At 40.4% G+C, this 19,504-nt stretch overlaps 1 protein-coding gene across 3 annotated transcripts in view; it reads left to right on the top strand.

Moving 5' to 3' along the window:
- RGS20 (regulator of G protein signaling 20) overlaps positions 1–19,504 on the top strand; it is a 50,719-nt gene that overhangs the window by 26,389 nt on the left and 4,826 nt on the right. For 2 of the 3 annotated variants that reach the window (XM_089517311.1, XM_089517312.1), the window contains exon 2: positions 11,674–11,822. The exons of the other annotated variant lie outside the window; for it this stretch is intronic. In XM_089517311.1, the coding sequence (XP_089373437.1) occupies positions 11,674–11,822 (149 nt within the window). The remainder of the gene's footprint in view (positions 1–11,673; positions 11,823–19,504) is intronic. 3 annotated transcript variants of the gene reach the window in all.

Genomic DNA, 19,504 nt, shown 5'->3' on the forward strand with positions numbered 1-19,504 from the left:
GGCACATCTCATTCAAATGAATGGGGTGCGCACCTGTGGCACGTGTGTCACCCCATGCACAAGCCCCATTCAAGTGAATGGGGCCTGAGCATACATGTTTTTTGGCTTATGCGGGGGCGGGGGTCCGGAACAGATCCCCCGCATAAGCCAAGGACACACTGTGTAAAGAAAGGTTGAAGTGGAGTGGAGGGTCGTGCAGCTAACATAGCCCCCCTCTTCCAATATATTTATTATGTGCAGAAGTGGAAAGCTAAGTTGTTAGGGCTAATGCCAAGTGATTAGGGCTTTAAAATCTTGAAGCACTCTTCATATCATTAGGGATATGCACTGGATTTGGATGAAGTCTGAGTTTCAGTTCAGACGCTTCCCAAGGTGAAAGGGGCTTTCCTCCAAAGCAAATTATCATCTGTTCTTCTGAAACATTCCAGCTTTCTAACCTGGGGAAACCTTTGTGGTGTTTACATATAAACACTCAAAAAACTGCAAGGACAGCAGTAGGCAGAAAGCATTCTTCCCTTCAAAAATGAACATTAGTGCTCTCTCCACATAAATCCATCCTTTTGAAACTTTATGCTTGTTACCTAGAGCCACTTCTATGGCTTCAATCATTTTCAGAATAATGCTCCAGAGGTGGTCTAGTGACATAATCTTTTTTGCTGTTGTTTTATTTCATTTTAATTTGGTAAAAGACTGTTATGGCTCAAAGATCCCTTCACTGTTTCACTGGAAACTTGATAGACTTTATTTCTTTAGAAAGATCAACTACCTCTGTAAATTTCATCCAGCTGTTTGAATAATAACAAAATAGCTGGTGGCTCCTCATTATTGCAATCTAAATTTAAAGGCATGTGGCACAACCACTCTGAAACTGTTTGTCTCCAATTTGGCAGAATTAATCACCTCCTAAAAAGCTACTGTGCCGGCAAATTTCCACTATTTTGACAAGAGAAAAATGTTGCATCTGAAATCCACTTTATCTAAAGTCAATTCACCAACTTCTATCTTATTGTTTTTCCAATAACAGTCAATAGGAGGCACAAATACTTGCATTTACAAATCTTGGTTTGGTTCCCTCTATCCCATCATCTAAATCATTGATAAAAATATCTTGAAGAGTGTCAGCCCCAGGACAGACCCAGCAGCACTCCACTTGAGATCTCCTTCCAATCTGAAGCATATCTATTGATGAAAACTCTACAAGCACAGTTTTCCAACCAATTATGGGTTCATCTGATGGTGTTTCCCTCTATTACACATTTATTCATTTGTTACTCAATATATTAAGGGGGAATCTGAGCAAATTGTTGTTGTTGTTGTCGTATGCCTTCAAGTTATTTTGGACTTATGGCAACTAAGAGGCAAATCTATCATGGAGTTTTCTTGGCAAGATTGTTCAGAGGAGCTTTGCCATTGCCTTCCTCTGAGGTTGAGAGCATGTGACTTGCCCAAGGCCATCCAGTTGGTTTCATGGCTGAGAGGAGAATTGAACCCTGCTTTCCAGAGTCATAATCCAACACACAAACCACTATGCCATGCTGGCTTTTCTTAACAAATGCTATGTTGAAATCCAGATAAATGATATCTACAGCATTCCTACCATCTACTAAAGTAGTGACCCAGTTTTAAAAAAAAGATTTAAGGTTAGTTTGGCAGGATTTGTTGTTGACAAAGCTACTAATCTTTGCATTGTCATGGAGATACCTGACAACATATTCCTGTATAATATGTTCTAATGTTTTTCTGGTATTGAAGTCATAATGATATTCTTCTTTGTCTTTTTTGGAAGGGAGGGACAACATTTGCTTGTATCCAGTCCTTTGGCATCTCACCCATTCTCCAAGACATTAGCTTTCCTGAAATCCAAGGGTTGTGTTTGACTAGACTGTTCTTTGGCCTGTCTCACAATCATGAATTCTAGCACTACATGGTCACTCTACTCCTAAAGTACCACCTGTTTGATTCCAGTGATCAACTCCTTCATATTGGTTAGGATCAGTTCTGGGATTTATGGTCTCTTTGTTCCTTCCTCCAGCTGTTGAAAAAGAAAATTATCTGCAAGGCTCATCAGGAATTTGTTGGAGAGCCTATGCTTACATTTGTTGGATGAGCCCTTCCATTACATTTGTTAAGATGCATAATTACTTTTTCTCTAATTAAAGAAAAAAGAGTAGAACTTACAATGAAATACAGTTGCAAAATAAATTAACACAGGTGCAATTTCTTCTATATTATTTCTCCATTCAACAGGGGAGGGTTGAAACAAATATATAAATTATTAATACACAAAACCAAGCAAATTGTTAGTTCACACATTAACAGCACCACAAGCTAGCTAAGAAGAGCCTTGCTTGTAGACAGGTTTATTTTTATTAATAGCTACCTTGATTCAGAATGGGAGCCCTCAACTTCTCATATAACTTGTGACACACTGATATTTTGTTTTCATATGACTAGACCTCAGTCAGGGTCTTCATTTGTAAATGTAGGCCTAATATTTTAAAACTTATCCCCAAAATGTAACAGTTGTGTTTACAAATAGATATATCATGCATATATATTTGGTAGAAAGTCAAGATTAACTGCAGGGCTTTTTCAAGTCCACTCACTAAACCACAAACATATATTCATTGGAATGACACCCATTTGGGTGCAAGGTGGAGGTTGGATTTACATGTATTGATCTTTTTTCTGGATTGTGTGCACTGTGCTTAAGTCCCATTCACAAGCTTCAATAGTAAGCATGCTCAAATGTAATGAATAGGCAATATCATTAATATACAACAAGCCATCATAAACTCACCTAAAGTCTTCCTCTTCTGGTAGGCATCCAGGACTTGCTGTTTGTTTCTGTTTTTATTTGACTGTTCAGGTTTTATTGCAAGCTTGTAACGTTCTGATATTTTAACATTTTTGGCTGGTTTAATTGTTTTTAATGTAAAATTGTGTGTGTGGGGGGGTATTTATTGTATGTACAGTTGTATGCACTGTATACAGTTGTATAAATAGCTGGCCCAAGGTATTGCCACTTGGTTGATATATAAACTATTAAAATATTTTTTAAAAATGAAGAACAAATAAGCAAGCCAGGGTGTAATCTGATGGAAAGCTGATGGCATCTAGTTTAGAACTTAAAAAGAGTGAGATGAATGTATCAGGTCTGAAGGGAGAAGCAGAATCTTTTTTCCCTCAGCACTATATCCCAATGTACACATCACTGAGGTGTGAGGGAAGGTTCTCAGCAATTTCAACAACTGAAAAATTACTGATGATGTAACCCAAGATGCTACAGTGACACTCCATTCCTCTATTACTTGCCTGTTACTTTGAAGATAATGTTGTACAGCATGAGGTGTGAGATGTCCTATTGCTGCTAGCTGATCGTTGTTCCACATTGTTCCACAGTGTTTTAACAAAGAAAAAATCAGTTCTGTGGCTAGTTTGTTGAAATCCCAAAACCAGAACAATGTTATCTCACTAGAATGCAATTAAAGATGTAGGGAAATTATGTTCATTGAATTATGGAAATTAAAGCAAACTAATGTGAAGTTGAAGGCTTTCATGGCCAGCATCCATAGTTTTTTTGTGGGTTTTTCAGGCTGTGTGGCTATATTCTAGAAGAGTTTATTCCTGACGTTTTGCCAACATCTGTGGCTGGCACCGTCAGGAACAAACTCTTCTAGAACATGGCCACAAAAAACTAAAGCAAACTAATTTTCATTCTTTTATTCAGAGGGAGAGAGAGCACATGTTCACATGTTGTTCTGTGCCTCCAAGTTAAACACATACATGAAAAGCAGCAATGGGGAGAAGAACATAAAGCAAATCCACACTGAAGTTATGGCACTGGGTGATGGAGACTTATTCTTTCCTGGTATGCTATTTTTTTAAGTGCCATCAAACAGAGTGAATAGCAGGTCCAGGAGAAGCCAATCATACTGGAGAACTGCTACAAAATAGGAAGATTAAAGCCCTTCTTGAGGCTGATCCAAAACAGAACTTTCTGGCTGCTGATAGTATTAAAATAACTGGAGACTCTGATCACAGATTTCCTGAGTCGTGTCTGATTTGCAGTGTATCCACATGGCAGAATTTAAGCAGTATGACACCACTTCTACTGTCATTACTCTATCCTACAGAATCCTGGGATTTGTAGTTTGGTGAGGCACCAGAGTTCTCTGACAAAGAAGGCTGAATAGCCCCCCAAACTACAAATCCCAGGAGTCTGTAGGACAGAGTCATAGCAGTGAAATTTGTGCCAAACTGCTTTAATTCTGCAATGTGGATACAGCCTTGGTCTTTAAAATCACTATGATTTGGCTGATTTTTCCTCCTGGTTGTAGTCTGCAGTAATTTCGAACTGTGACTTTGAAATAGTTACATATAGATAATAATATACCATTTTGGGATGCTGTAACATGCTGTTGAAATAGAAAGAGATAGAGGTACGCTTGTTTCATCAGACTATCTCCACCACACACACACACACACACACACACACACACACACACACAGTTCTTTCTTTCTTGTACTAATGTGATGTTTTAATGTGCTCTTCAGTGACATTTCTTGTTTTGGCTGCATGGACCTTGGAAACCTTCTCCTGAAGTTCCAGTAGACCAGTTTAAGGGCTTCTGCAAATATGATTTCCTAAATAAGTATCCAAAACATTAAGGATAGTAAATAAATACAAGTTACTTCAATGAATTGTCAGTAACTCTGCGCCTTTGCACCAGTGGTTCCATTGGATTTAACTGTGCCTTGGCTAAGTTGGATACCCATTCCCCATACAGCCATGGGGAACAATGGGTGCAAGCTACAGGAAAAGAGATTCCACCTCAACATTAGGAGGATCTTCCTGACAGTAAGAGCGGTTCAGCAGTGGAACAAACTCCCTCAAAGTGTAGTGGAATCTCCCTCCTGGAGGTCTTTAAGCAGAGGCTGGATGTCCATCTGTCAGGGATGCTTTGATTTGGATTTCCTGCATGGCAGGGGGTTGAACTGGATGGCCCAGTCTCTATGATTCTATGGATTTGCCAGTGAAATTCTTGTACAGTAGTATCCTAGTATAGTAGTTGGGAGATCATAACAATTGCACTCAAAAGGGAGGGAATGAATTAATGATTACTGCACTCCATGATGAGTCAAGATGCAAACCATCAGGCAGACCAATACAATGTCAGCTTATGTTTGATCTTAGGTTGGATTGCAGCACTTAATACAATGCAATGTGAGTCACTGCTTCATACACTTTCATATAACTGCAGCACCTGCTACAAGCTGTCAGAACCTCTCCTCTTGTGAATCATCTCATACTACAGTAAAGCTGACCTTGCTGAAACAATTCACAATAAATGTATATCTTGCTGACCAAATCACGGTAATCTCAATTAGTGTTCAAGTATCTTTGCTATTCCATTCTGGTTGTACTTCAGGTTCATCTGAATCCTAAAATGAGTTGGGCTAATTTAGAAAGGCTTGGGAGGCATCTTAATCAAAGTGAGGCTTTTCTGAAATTCAGAGCCCTTCCAAAGCTTTATTATTTGTTCACTTTCAAAGGTAGACAGAGTACCAAGTCATGTGCCTCTATGCATTTCTCTGCAAGTGTTCTGTATTAGGAAAAGGCTACATGAAAGAGAAGGGTGATGTAGTTTTATGATTGACAGCTCTAGCATCCAAACTAGATGGCTTTATTAGGGGTCTCCAATGCTTGTACTTTGGGACAGGGAAGTTAAAGTAATGAATTGCAAGGGTATGCCTTTGTTCAATGCTTCTTGATAATCCCCCCCCCCCCCCGGCATCTGTAGGGACATTAGAAGGATGTTTGTGGAGCCTATGGGACCCAGGTGGATTTAGATGCCTACTTGGAAAATGGTGCATATTTAAAACCTTCTGCTTCTATCACAGTTCCACTGGATACTGTATGCTCCTTGGTCACTATATACTTCCTGTGACTTAGGTGCTAACTAAGCAGAAGAGAAATAGTTTTAACTCTTTTTCGTTCATCTGGACCTCGATACTTATCTAGAAATTTTGGAGGTGTCTTGCTAAGGGACATCTCCATGACACATACCCTTATCAAGATGATGTATGGAAACAAATTACACACTTCACTTCTACCAAAAATACTGCAACTTTACCTCTGCATTTTTGAGATTTCTTAACTATGGCCACCAGTATACCATGTGCCATCTAAATAAGAACTGGCCATTGTAAAATTAGGGAAATGAGCACACAGTCCCCCTTTTAATCCTCCCCATTCACACACATTAGCTGAGATCCTACACTGCGCAGACAGAGCATAACTTTATGCTTATAGAGTTATATGGCAGCTGTGTAATACCACTTTGTAGGTGAATTGCAAAATGAGCAACTTAAAGTGCAGCCAAATATATATATGCACATCTGCAAATAATATTGTGAATAACATTCATGCACATCTATGCACAATGGTGTCACATGTACAGCTCTACTCCTGCAATCTTGAATTGAATTATGCTGTTTCTCATTGGTTGAAATGTCCAACTAGCTATGTAGGAGAACCTGTACATGGATAACAAACAAACAGGATTTTGGCTATGGTAAAAATGTTTTTGTGGAGAACATTCTATTCATCTGAAATTTGCTGTCTTGATCTGTTCAAAACAGGCATCTTATTCCAACTATCCAATTCCAAATAAATAAATAAATAAATAAATAAATAAATAAATAAATAAATGGTGTTATCAGCAATTCCAATTTTTGAAATGTAATTTTTAAATAGCATGTTGCACAAAAGCACCACACATATATGTCTAACGTTTAGAAGTGTTTATGCCCCTCTAATTTAATAGAATTTTAACAAAGGGGGAAATGGAGTGACTTGTGGACTGCAGACATTATAAATTGGAGGCGCTCAGATCTGGATTTCTCACCTGAGATTCAGATTCAAACCTAGGTGAAATCACAGAATCTGTTTGAGGTAAATGGAGCAAACCCTGAATCAGGATCTGAACAAAATATTGTGTCTGCCCATAACAAAACCTATTGAATATATTTTCTACAAAAAACAAAACAAAACCCCCAACCAACACCATCTGAAAACAAAACAAAGTTGACTAGAACATTTCATTCAAGTGTTAATTGTTTACATTTAGCAAGCTAACAATTTTCTGAATTTAGGGTTCCATGACTGTTGAACATTAAAACATGTATAGTTCCAATAAACGTCAGAATTTGAAAGATCAAGTTAGCATCTACATTCACAAGACTTGGCAAAGCAGCCTAAGTCTTAGCGCATAATTGTGTCCCCATTTAAACCCTCTTCATGCTGTCAGATTGCTGTCAGACTGTGTATAAATCAAATGCAGGCATCAGACTATTAGAGAATAAGACAGTGTAGAGCTTGTGGTTACTGTGTGGGTGTGTTACAATTCCAACTAGTGTTTGCCTTTGAAATGTAAAGCAATGCTTTAATGTTTACAGAAGAACTAAGCTTTTCAGAGCTGTTGGTCTTCTAAAGGGGGAGGGAGACATCATATATGGGGGTAGGCAACCCAGTTTCTGTTCTTTTATAACTTTTTCATATGATGCCTCTGTGTTTGTATTGAATCTGAAGACATGATCACATGATAGCCATTCTCACTGAAATCCTGTTTGTTAAAGAAAATGGAAACATAACAGTTTATGAGCAGCACATATTTTGTCAATCATGTGACCGAGGCTACTTCTACCAACACAGTCTATTTTGGACTTCCCTTTAATACTACTTCTCTACCCTGTGCCCTACCCACCACATTTTTCAGATTTACTAAAAAAATATTTTGACTTTTTAATGCAATTCCAGAGTACTGCTATATCTCTGTATAATAAATATGCAAAACTTGAAACTCTTAGATGCCAGGACAGAATTATTGTTCTTGTCTAAGTGAAGATTAGACCTCCTAATGTTGCCATGTCCTCCTGAAATTACCCTGGACATACCAGAATAACTGGTAGATCTTGTGGCATTTCTTTTCCATAGACATCTTTACAAAATATCTGATTTGTTGCTCAGGAAAGATTTAGTGGTTGGGAAATGATGCAAATTTTGGAATCCATCTGATTCAGTAGGCTAGGAAGGTCTAAATATCTTAATGATTTAAAATGGAACCATGCTTATGAAGACATTGACAAGATTACCTATCTGAACCATACACCGAAACCAAAACTCTTTCACTCTGCCTTTCTTAAACTTCCTTTGGGTTCTCCTAATTGCCACTTGTTTATCTGTCCTCTTTCATAAGGCTCTTTCTATACAGTATTTAAATTTCTTCTGGTGTTTACTATATGCATATGACAGAAGTTAAATCATGGTGCAATATGAGATTAGAAAGTCAAGGAAGAATGTGTACAGATATGAAAAGGCTGAGCTTGGAGAAAATACTTCTTTGGACAATAGTTCCCAAAATCCCCCAGTCAACATGGCCACTAAAGAAAGTAGCTTAAAAAGTAACATTTCCAAGATGTGTTCTAAGGATACTATTGTTGGTAGTATGCATAGAGTATTAATAGATAACACTGGTGGTATGACCAGTAACAGCAGCAAAAAGATTGGCTCAGGAATAATTGTTCCAGCTTTTATGAACATGCAGGCTGACACATTCATTTGAAATTAGATTTACCACAAATGTTACATCTCCAGTGAGTAAAACTTTGCTTGGGTGTATATGCTTTAGTTTGCCATTTTGCTGCTGCTGAATTTCTTCTCTCCACTATTCTGTTAAAGGCACCAAGAGTTTTGACACAAATGAGAAGAACAAAAAAAAAGTTAACAATATCAATAGACGCAAGAAAGGTATGCTGATTGTATTTATCTAGCACAGAAAGAGCTACATAACACAGCCAACACATACAGAAATAGGGCCTTCCTGGCACTTTCCTCCTGAAACCTGTGTTCTCTGAATCTGCATGCAGGACCAGTTTCTGCTTAATTTAGGAACAAAAATAAGCAGGAATGAAGCAGCCTCCAACAATATGCTGTCTGCTTTATTACAGCTCTCATTTGCTGGGAGAGTCAAAGTACCCTTGAAAATAAAGACTGGGCCAATCATCTTGTCAGTCTTGCACATACACAGAGGGCTTTTCAGTCTCAGCAAGCAATATATGCACCATTCACAGATTTCTCTCTAAACAAAGAGGGTGTCAGGAAAAGGGAAGGGAGCCAATAGAGGAATTCAGGGCTTCATTTGATAGCCCATGGATATTCTTTCCTCTTTAATCCCACCAGCCCATTTTAGATTATTCTCAAAACTAGCATTCACTTAGTTGTTTATAAAAAATGTTTTTATGAAAGGGTCTGGGGACCGCCTATCAAATTTACAGCACTTTGTACAATTCATGGGATTGTTTTCTGAAATCTTTTTATTACAACAACCTTGTGAAGGTTACTGATAGGCAGTTTCAAGATAATTGAGGAGCAGGATTTCTGACTGGTAATTTCAACCCAGGGGCCCTTTGATAGTAATAGTGCTATGATTCCCCTTTAACTGTTACAGTTCTTATGGAATCCTAGAAGTGCAGTTCAGAGAATGGTACAGTATTTAGAATGTTCAGCTAGAGGGATCTAGTGCCTCCCCACACTACAAACTCTAGGATTCATTTTCTGTTGGGCAGTATTGATATAAAGGTGCCGAAAAGATAAGAACAAACCACATAGAGTTGGAATTGGCAGATAGGCATCCAGTATATGTGACCTCAACCTTTCACATTCCAATGACATCAGCTATTTCCACCACTTTCAGCACATACTGTTTGGGGTCTGTCTCCCTAACCCAGGATTTCCCAACCTTTTTGACACACGGAGCCCTTATTTCTATGGTGGATTCCCTAAAAGGCCTACCCCATGTCTTACAAGTTAATTGTGTTTAGGAGTATATATAAGAATATATTCTTATTCCTTAATTTTATTCAATTTTTATTATTTTCATTTTCCTAGAGCAGCTGTGGAGCACCAGGGAAGTGCACACAGAACCCTAAGGGCTCTTCGAAGCACATGTTGTCTACTTCCTTCCTTCTGTCTTTTGCATATAACTACCTCAGCCCCTACTTCCATAATGTTTGATGCAGCATGAAATTGCACAGCTGTGAACAAAGTAAACTTTGCACCAGTACATACTAAAAAAGATATATTTATTTCAATTGCAACCAGATACCTTGCAGAGAATGATTGCAGACTGCAAAGAATAAAATATCAGTTCTCATGTTGTTTCAGGTAGCAGCAGCCGTCACTTCATAAAGTTTTAATTTAACATTTGCATGGGAAGGAGATAGAATCTAGAGAAGAACATTTACTTTCCATGCAGAATGTACCTGTTGTTGTTGTTGTCTTCTTCTTCTTCCTCTTCTGTTCTGGTTCTAGTTCTTTCTCCTCCTCTTCTTCTGTAATCTTTTGTTTAAACAGAATTTCATGTAAATAGTTCACCACCATCGGCTTTGTGGTCACTATTGGTGGGGCCATGACATGACATTATATCATTTCTGTACTGATAATCAGCCCAAATACACACATACACACGTTTGGCAGGGTTTGGGAGGGCAGTGATGGCAAGAAGTGCATGCGGAGCCTTAAAGGATTGGGAACCATCACATTTTTGTGGCTGTTTGGGTGTTTTGTGTGTTTTTGGCAATTTCTTTGAAGGCTATGAACAGGTCCTCAAGAGTCCCATGTGGCCCATAGGCTGCACTTTCCTCACCACTGTTTTAAAAGATCCATTAGTCTGTGATGAAAGGAAATCTCTGCCCAAGACCCTGGGGCAGGGCTTGGGTAAATTTCATATAGTTGTGGACAGGGGAGACCACAGGCAGTCAAGGAGTGTGATGGACTTGGGTTGTGCAATGAAATGAAACAAAAACAGATGAGGTAATTTAAGCAAGTGGGGGAAGATATTTTCAACTTCATACCCCTGGCAAAAAATCATCAATCCTGGCTGGTAACAAAAGAAAGAGATGGGAGAGAAGGGAAGAAAGATAGAAAAGTGCACTTGTCCACTTTTTTTCTGGCCCTAAGCACCTCCTGGTAGATGTATTTCTTATGTTCAGTTTCTGTTACAGAATGTAATCCTTGACATGAAAAAAAAAGGTTATCCTTGCCCTGGAAAGCCATCACTAGTCAACTCTGACAATATTGGGTCAAACTGAGAAATAGTCTAATCTAGTACAACTTGACAGCTTCTTATGGAAAGGGGAAAACATATGGTTACAGTACTTCTCTTTCTGAAGTTCTTCAAAGTGTCTTCTGACCCACAGGACAAGGTCTTACTCCAACCTTTATTTCCTCATTCAGCTGTTTGCATAGAGAAGGGAAGTAGAAACATGTCAGGCCTTCTTAAGTGGGTATCTTTTCCTATCTCCCCATGCCTCTCAAACGCTCTGGTGCGGAACATTTTTGAAGCAGTGAAACACATTGCATGTTTAATAGAACCAGTGCTGAATAGTCATAGTGGGTGCACAAAGGCATGAATGCATAGGATTCCTTATCCAATTAAGAACATGAATTGCTTGTAACCAGATTGTGATTGCTCAGCAGGCCAAGCCCCCAATTAACAATAATTAGAGAAGCTACTGGGTGCTAATGCTGTGAATGAAGCATGGCACCATACAGGAACCTGATGACTTTCCCACAACATTTAACCTCCTTCCTAATTTTTCCTCTTGCAGCCCATGGGATCAGAGCAGATGGAGATGCGCAAAAGGCAGACATCTGTGTCCCAGGAGACACCAAGCTCCGTACAAGCACAGCCTGGGGTAGGGAATCGAGGTTCCAATGCCTGCTGCTTCTGTTGGTGCTGTTGTTGCAGCTGCTCCTGGTATGCCTTTCAACCACATTCAAACCTCCCAGGGGTGAGAGAGGGAAGGATGACAACTAGTCACCATGGGAACATAAATATACACCCCTTGGGTAATCAGATGAATGTTACAAAGGAGAGGGAGGGACAGATATGATTGTTGCCTAGCTTAGGTGAAAACACAAAATATAATAATTTAGATCCTGTGGAACTGAATGAAAATGCAAAACAGTAGTGAAACCATTCCTAAGTATTTCATATTTCTCAGCTACTCCAACAGGCTAATTGCTTATAGAAATACATTCTATTCTCATCAGGCTGGGCAGGAAGCACTACTCAGTGGTAGAGCAGATGCTATGCAAGTATCAAGTCCAAGCTCAATCCCTAGCCTTTTCCATAGATCTCAGATAGAAGGACCAGATGGACTATTAGCTTTTGTGCAGTAGATGGAGGTCTTTGTAATGTGAATGATAACCCTAATGGGAAGAAGAACACGTGGCTTTCAGATTGTGTAGGCTGTCTAGAGAGCCAAAGGTTCACACACACACTTTAAGCAGAGAAGCATTTTATAATGACATAGGTAGTGTTTTGTTTATGTTGGACTAATACATCAAGGAAGGAGAACGAGAGTGGCATAGTTGTTTGGATGCTGGACTATGAGTCCAGAGACCAGGGTTCAAATCCTCACTTGGCCACGGAAGTCACACTCTCAGCCTCAGAACAAGGCAAGGGCAAACCTTCTCTGAAGAGGTCTTGCCAATAACACCCCATGATAGATTTGTCTTAGAGTGGTCTTAAGTCAGAAACAACTTGAAGGCCACCATAACATCAATCAAGACATGAAGGAAGGAAGGAAGGAAGGAAGGAAGGAAGGAAGGAAGGAAAGAAAGAAAGACCAAGGAAGCAAGCATGCTGGATATGTCAAATCACTGCCTCCACCTACACAAGGCAGAGAAGCGGCATGAGCTGACAACAGTGTTTATGCATGTACAATCCAATTACTGCTATGACATCATCTTCAAAAGGGAAGCTTCTGAGCAGCATCTGTTTAAGAAGGGAAATTTAAGATGCAGATGCTGACATATTTGGGACTTACTAAGACAGGATTTATAATGGAACATAATGCGCTTCCTGAGCATGGTTGAGCTGTATAATCCACTGAACACTGTGTCTGCCCAAGAGCTACTGCAATCAATCAGAGCAACACAATATCTGCAATCTGAAGTATTATGCTCCCAGCCACAGTAAGGAGACTTTAGCATAGTCACTCCATTTAAAACCTAAAGGCATATTTTGAAAGAATGTAAGTGGCTTGGTGATTGCAATAATGCCTCTATGTAGGAATTCCTAAAAGCCAGCTGTGCATCCAAGGATGAGGGGGTAGAGATGGATGTTGCCCTGAGCCAATTTCTGCAGCATCAGGTGTGTTTCAGCTCCAAGGAATACTTCATTTGCCCAGTGGTCTGGAAAATTCCTGCTGTGCCTTAGACAATAATATTTTTTTAAGCATGTAGAAAAAAGCACTGAGGCGAGGCGAGGCGAGGCGAGGCAGGAGTGGGGGACTTTCTCTCAAGCATTGAAATCAGATTTCAGTGTAGAAATGCCAGACCCAGATTGGATGGATACTGTTAGAGTCTGTATCATCCATAATCTGTTGTGGACTTCAAGAACTTACTGAGAAAATAGATTTTACTCTTACTGTCAAGCTGACAATCATCTTTCAGATTCTAACAGTCTTCCAGTATTGTTACTGCTTATATTTGCTAATAATGTATTTATAGACTCATAGAGTTGGAAGAGACCAAGGGCCATCCAATCAAAGTACCCCTGACAGATGGCCATCCAGCCTCTGTTTAAAAACCTCCAAAGAAAGAGACTCCACCACATTCTGAGGCAACATGTTCCCCTATTGAACAGCTCTGATTGTCCTAATGTTTAGGTAGAATCTCTTTTCCTGGAGTTTGAATCCATTAATTTGTGTCCTAGTCTCTGGAGCAGCAGAAAATGAGTTTGCTTCACTGTCAGTATGGCATCCTTTCAAATATTTCATGTTTACTCCTCATCTTATAATGGAGAGAAATGTTGTTGTTGTGTGCCTTCAAGTTGTTTCTGACTTATGGTGATACTAAGATGAACCTATCATTAGGTTCTCTTGGCAAGTTTTGTTCATAGCAGGTTGGCCATTGCTTTCCCTTGAGGCTGAGAGCATGTGACTTGCCCTAAGGCCACCCAGTGGGTTTCATGGCCAAGCTAGGTATCAAACCCTACTCTCCAGAGCTGTAGTCCAGCACTCAAACCACTATGCCATGCTGCCTCCTTAGGGGAAGGGAACCATCCAGTCTTTATATACTGGATGATCTCGTCTAAATACAGCAAAAAAGAGGTCCCTATTATGCAAAACTCCATTAGGGAAAGAAAAATATCATGGATTTTTGCATAATAGGGACCTCTTTGCTGTATTTAGACTGGATGTAAAGATCACAGCAATTTTATCACATTTTCTCTTTAACACTTTGGCGGGTTACACACCGCCATTTAGTACGTAATGAATACGTACTAGGGTTAGGAAGAGGCAGTGCTTCCGCACCCCCCTAACCCTAGTATGTATTCTGTACGTACAATATGGCGGCGGCCGTTCCACACGGCCGCCACCATATTTACGTATCGGACGCTGTGCGTCTGCACGTGTCGGGCGTCTATGACATCGCATGTGCGCCCCTGGTGCCTCGCGACGTCATAGAGGCACCGCTTAAAGAAGCTCCATTTTGGAGCTTCTTTTTCGGTCCGTGCAGGAGCCGCGCGGTGTGGCTGCTGCAGCTCCCGCACGGAGCAAGCGGCGGCGGCGGTCTGTAACCCGCCATACTCTCTTTTTAAAAAGATGTGTAAGGTACTACATGTTAAGAAAAATAGTTCAGTCAGAAAGATTAGATTCTCTAGTGCTTTAACATACATTCAAAAGCAGCCTGGGACTACAATGAAACTAGAGTAACATCATTTTACATTTAAAATAATTAATTTCTTCAAAATAACTTTGTTCTAGCGAAGGGAAATGTGAAACAAACTGCAGTTTAATGCTCTATTTATAATCCTAGTTTACCAAAAAAAAAAAAAAAAAAAACATTTCCAGAAATAACCCGAATGAATTAGGGGTGTGGGAGGAGATGTTGAAGAGGAACAGAAATAGCACTCCAAGTTATGGAATTTCTAAAATCTAAAGCCCTTTGGGGAAAAAAGCAAAGGGGAATGAACAGCCACCAGATGGGCTTTTGTTGGCTGAAGCCATAACTTATGCTCCATTCTTTCATCACTCGTTTAGGATCAATTAGAGTTTTAGCTGTGCAATTATGATGAATGGCCTCTCTTAAGTGGTTTTGACATTAAAAAGAGCACAGCTGTCATCCTGTGAAGCATGACAAATACAAAATTTGAAAGCAGAGAAGGAATAAGCTCTCCTAGTAAGACTCTTCATGGAATTTCTCACAGTTCAACATAATTCATTGCCACTGGTAGTACTCCCTCCCTTTTCCATCCCTATCCCAGAGTGAAACTTGCCAGCAAGCCTGGATTATCAGCCTTTCTCTCTGACTATTAACCTTTCTCTGTTGACTAAATTAGGTAAACAACCATTAAATGCACAAATTAGGAAAAATGCTACTAAAATGTACATGACTTTCAGTGCAGCATGAAAACATAAAATCTAGCAAATGAGTATAGGACAAGGATGGGAGGAAACTGTAGCTAGGATTCTAAGAAACTCAGCAAAACCAGGCTGAGGAGATTTTCATGTCTCTAATTTTGTGCTGAAGGACTTCACAATTTCATTAGATAGTTTTTCACACTATAATATTCACATGCCAGTACTCATTTCCCCAGGGTGTCACAAATGGATTTGGCACGGCTGTCTAAATGTGGAGCAGCAGATGGACCTCTTAGACACAGAAACCCCAAGTCTATAGCTGTTCATCTCAGAGCTTGGTAAAGTTAGTTTTGTGGACCATGCACATGGGGGACTCTGTCAGCTATAGTTCAAAGAAGCAAATTTTCAATGAAGATCGCTGGACAGCTGTGGGCAAGCTGTTGGCTTGAGACCTAGCCATGTGAGGCAAAGATCCCAGTCTCAGGACATAGCATAAGAGAACTACAATGGAAATTTGTACCTTCATTTCTTATTAGGTGCAGATTTCATTGTGACTGAAACAGCAATATTGTGCTCCTTTATCTAAACCAGGAGTGGAATGGGGTGGCCCTCAAAGTACTGTAGGTCTGCATCTCCCAGGATCCATAGCTAGCAAGTCATCAAAATCTGGAAGGCTGGACACATCATATCACTCATCTCAGCCACTAGATCTTCTAAGCTTCTAATAGTCTCAGATGTGAACAACTGGCTTCGCAGATGGTGCCGCCGAGAAGGATTTGGATTCTTCGATCATGGGCTGCGGTTCCATGAGGAGGGACTTCTTGCAACAGATGGGTTGCATCTCACGCCAGTTGGAAGAAATGTTTTTGCCAACAGTCTCAAGAACTTGATCAGGAGAGCTTTAAACTGAGTTCCGAGGGGAAGGGAGACAATATTAAGGAAGGTGAAAGGGATGGCGAAAATAGTCAAACTGACATAGAGGAAACAAGGCAAACAGTGCAAGGACCCAACAGTGGGAGGCAAAAAAACTTGCACAGGCAGCAAGTAAAAGGGAACCATGGTCTGCGATGTCTCTACACTAATGCACAGAGCATGGAAAATAAGCAAGATGAACTTGAACTCCTAGTACAACAAAGCAAATATGATATAATAGGCATCACTGAAACCTGGTGGGATGAGTCTCATGATTGGAATGTGGAAATAGAGGGGTATAACCTTATTAAGAGAAATAGGCCAAACAGGAAAGGAGGAGGAATAGCACTATATGTCAGAGATATTTATACCAGTGAAAAGATCCTGGACATCAATCATGGAAGCCAGGTGGAGAGCATCTGGATAAGAATCAAAGGGGAGGGAAACAACAAGGGTGTTACGGTGGGAGTCTACTACAGACCCCCAAGTCAGACTGAGGAATTGGATGATATCTTTCTAGAACAGATGACCACACAGTCAGAAAAGAGAGATGTAGTAGTGATGGGCGATTTCAACTATCCTGATATTTGCTGGAAGTCAAACTCAGCAAAATCCTCAAGGTCTAGCAAATTCCTCACTTGCCTGGAAGACAATTTCATGGTCCAAAAGGTGGAAGAGGCAACAAGGGGGTCAGCTATTTTAGATCTGATCCTAACCAACAAGGATGACTTGGTTAATGGGGTGCAAGTGGTGGGATCATTAGGTGGAAGTGACCATGTTCTCCTGGAGTTTGTAATACAGTGGAAAGGAGAAGCCAGGCAGAGTCAAACACACATCCTAGACTTTAGGAGAGCGGATTTCAGTAAACTTAGAGAAGTATTGAGGGCGATTCCATGGTCAGAAATACTAAAAAATAAAGGAGTTCAGGACGGATGGGACTTTCTCAAAAGGGAGATACTGAAGGCACAATTTCAAACAGTTCCAGTGAGAAAGAAAAACGGGAGGTGTCTCAAGAAACCAGGATGGATGACTAAGGAACTTTCAACCGAGCTAAGTTTGAAACGGAACATGTATAAGAAATGGAAAAAGGGGGAAATCACGAAAAAGGAATTCAAAGAAATAGCAGGCATGTGTAGGGGTAAAGTCAGAAAAGCTAAAGCGCAGAATGAACTCAGGCTTGCTAGAGAGGTTAAGAACAATAAAAAGGGCTTTTTTGGATATGTCCGCAGCAAGAGGAAGAAGAAGGAAACGGTAGGGCCACTGCATGGAGAGGATGGCAAAATGCTAACAGGAGATAGAGAAAAGGCAGAATTACTCAACACCTTCTTTGCCTCAGTCTTCTCAGAAAAGGCAAAGGGTGCTCAACCTGAGGATAATGGAGCAGAAGACAGAATAGGGGAATTTCAGCACTGAATAAGTAAAGAGATAGTAGAGGAACACCTTGTTAATCTAAATGAATTTAAGTCTCCGGGACCAGATGAACTCCATCCAAGGGTATTAAAAGAACTGGCAAAAGTAATATCGGAGCCATTGGCAATCATATTTGAAAACTCCTGGAGAACAGGAGAGATCCCAGCAGACTGGCAAAGATGGCAAACGTTGTCCCCATCTTCAAAAAGGGGAAAAAAGAGGATCCCAACAATTATCGTCCAGTTAGTCTGACATCAGTTCTAGGAAAGATTCTGGAGCAGATCATTAAACAGAGAGTCTGTGAACATCTAGAAGGCAATGCCATAATCACAAAAAGTCAACATGGGTTTCAGAGAAACAAGTCATGCCAGACAAATCTAATCTCTTTCTTTGATAAAATTACCAGCTTGGTAGATGAAGGGAATGCTGTGGATATAGTATATCTTGTTTCAGTAAGACCTTTGACAAGGTTTCCCATGACATTCTTGCAAACAAGCTTGTAAAATGTGGGCTAGACAAAGGAACTGTTAAATGGATCTGTAATTGGTTGACCGGCCGAACCCAAAGGGTGCTCAACAATGGCTCCTTTTCATCCTGGAGAGAAGTGACCAGTGGGGTCCCACAGGGCTCTGTCCTGGGCCCAGTGCTATTCAACATCTTTATCAATGACCTGGGTGACAGAATTGGGAGCATACTTATCAAATTTGCAGATGACACCAAATTAGGGGGAATAGCTAATACCCCAGAGGACAGGATCAAGATTCAAAATGACCTGAATAGACTAGAAAGCTGGGCCAAAGCTAACAAAATGAAATTCAACACAGAGAAATGTAAGGTATTGCACTTAGGGCGGAAAAATAAAATGCACAGATATAGGATGGGTGACACCTGGCTGAATGAAACTACGTGTGAAAGGGATCTAGGAGTCCAAGTAGACCACAAGTTCAACATGAGTGAACAGTGTGATGCGGCAGCTAAAAAGGCCAATGCTATTTTAGGCTGCATCAATAGAAGTATAGTGTCTAGATCAAGAGAAGTAATAGTGCCACTGTATTCTGCTTTGGTCAGGCCCCACCTAGAATATTGTGTCCAGTTCTGGGCGCCACAATTCAGAAAGGACATTGAGAAACTGGAGCGTGTCCAAAGGAGGGCGACAAAAATGGTGAAGGGTCTGGAAACCATGCCCTATGAGGAACGACTTAGGGAGCTGGGGATGTTTAGCCTGGAGAAAAGAAGGTTAAGAGGTGATATGATAGCCCTGTTTAAATATTTGAAGGGATGTCATATTGAGGAGGGAGCAAGCTTGTTTTCTGCTGCTCCAGAGAACAGGACCCAGAACAATGGATGCAAGCTACAGGAAAAGAGATTCCACCTGAACATTAGGAGGAACTTCCTGACAGTAAGGGCTGTTCGACAGTGGAATGCACTTCCTCGGAAGGTGATAGAGTCTCCTTCCTTGGAGGTCTTTAAACAGAGGCTGGATGGCCATCTGTCAGGGATGCTTTGATTTGGATTTCCTGCATGGCAGGGGGTTGGACTGGATGGCCCTAGTGGTCTCTTCCAACTCTACGATTCTATGATTCTATGATTCTATGATTCAGTGTGTGTATGAAGGGCTATACAGGGCTTTGCAAATATACTTTTTCAGACTCCTAGAATTCCCCACCCAGTATGGCCAAGGATACTGTAGTTCAGAAAAGTCACTTTGCCAAGGTCTAGATACACTACAGATGCTTGCATAGTT

Source organism: Sceloporus occidentalis, unplaced genomic scaffold (genome assembly GCF_023333645.1).
Source record: "Sceloporus occidentalis isolate IW3139 unplaced genomic scaffold, rSceOcc1.0.p SCAF_3, whole genome shotgun sequence".
In the NCBI taxonomy this organism is placed as follows: domain Eukaryota; kingdom Metazoa; phylum Chordata; class Lepidosauria; order Squamata; family Phrynosomatidae; genus Sceloporus; species Sceloporus occidentalis.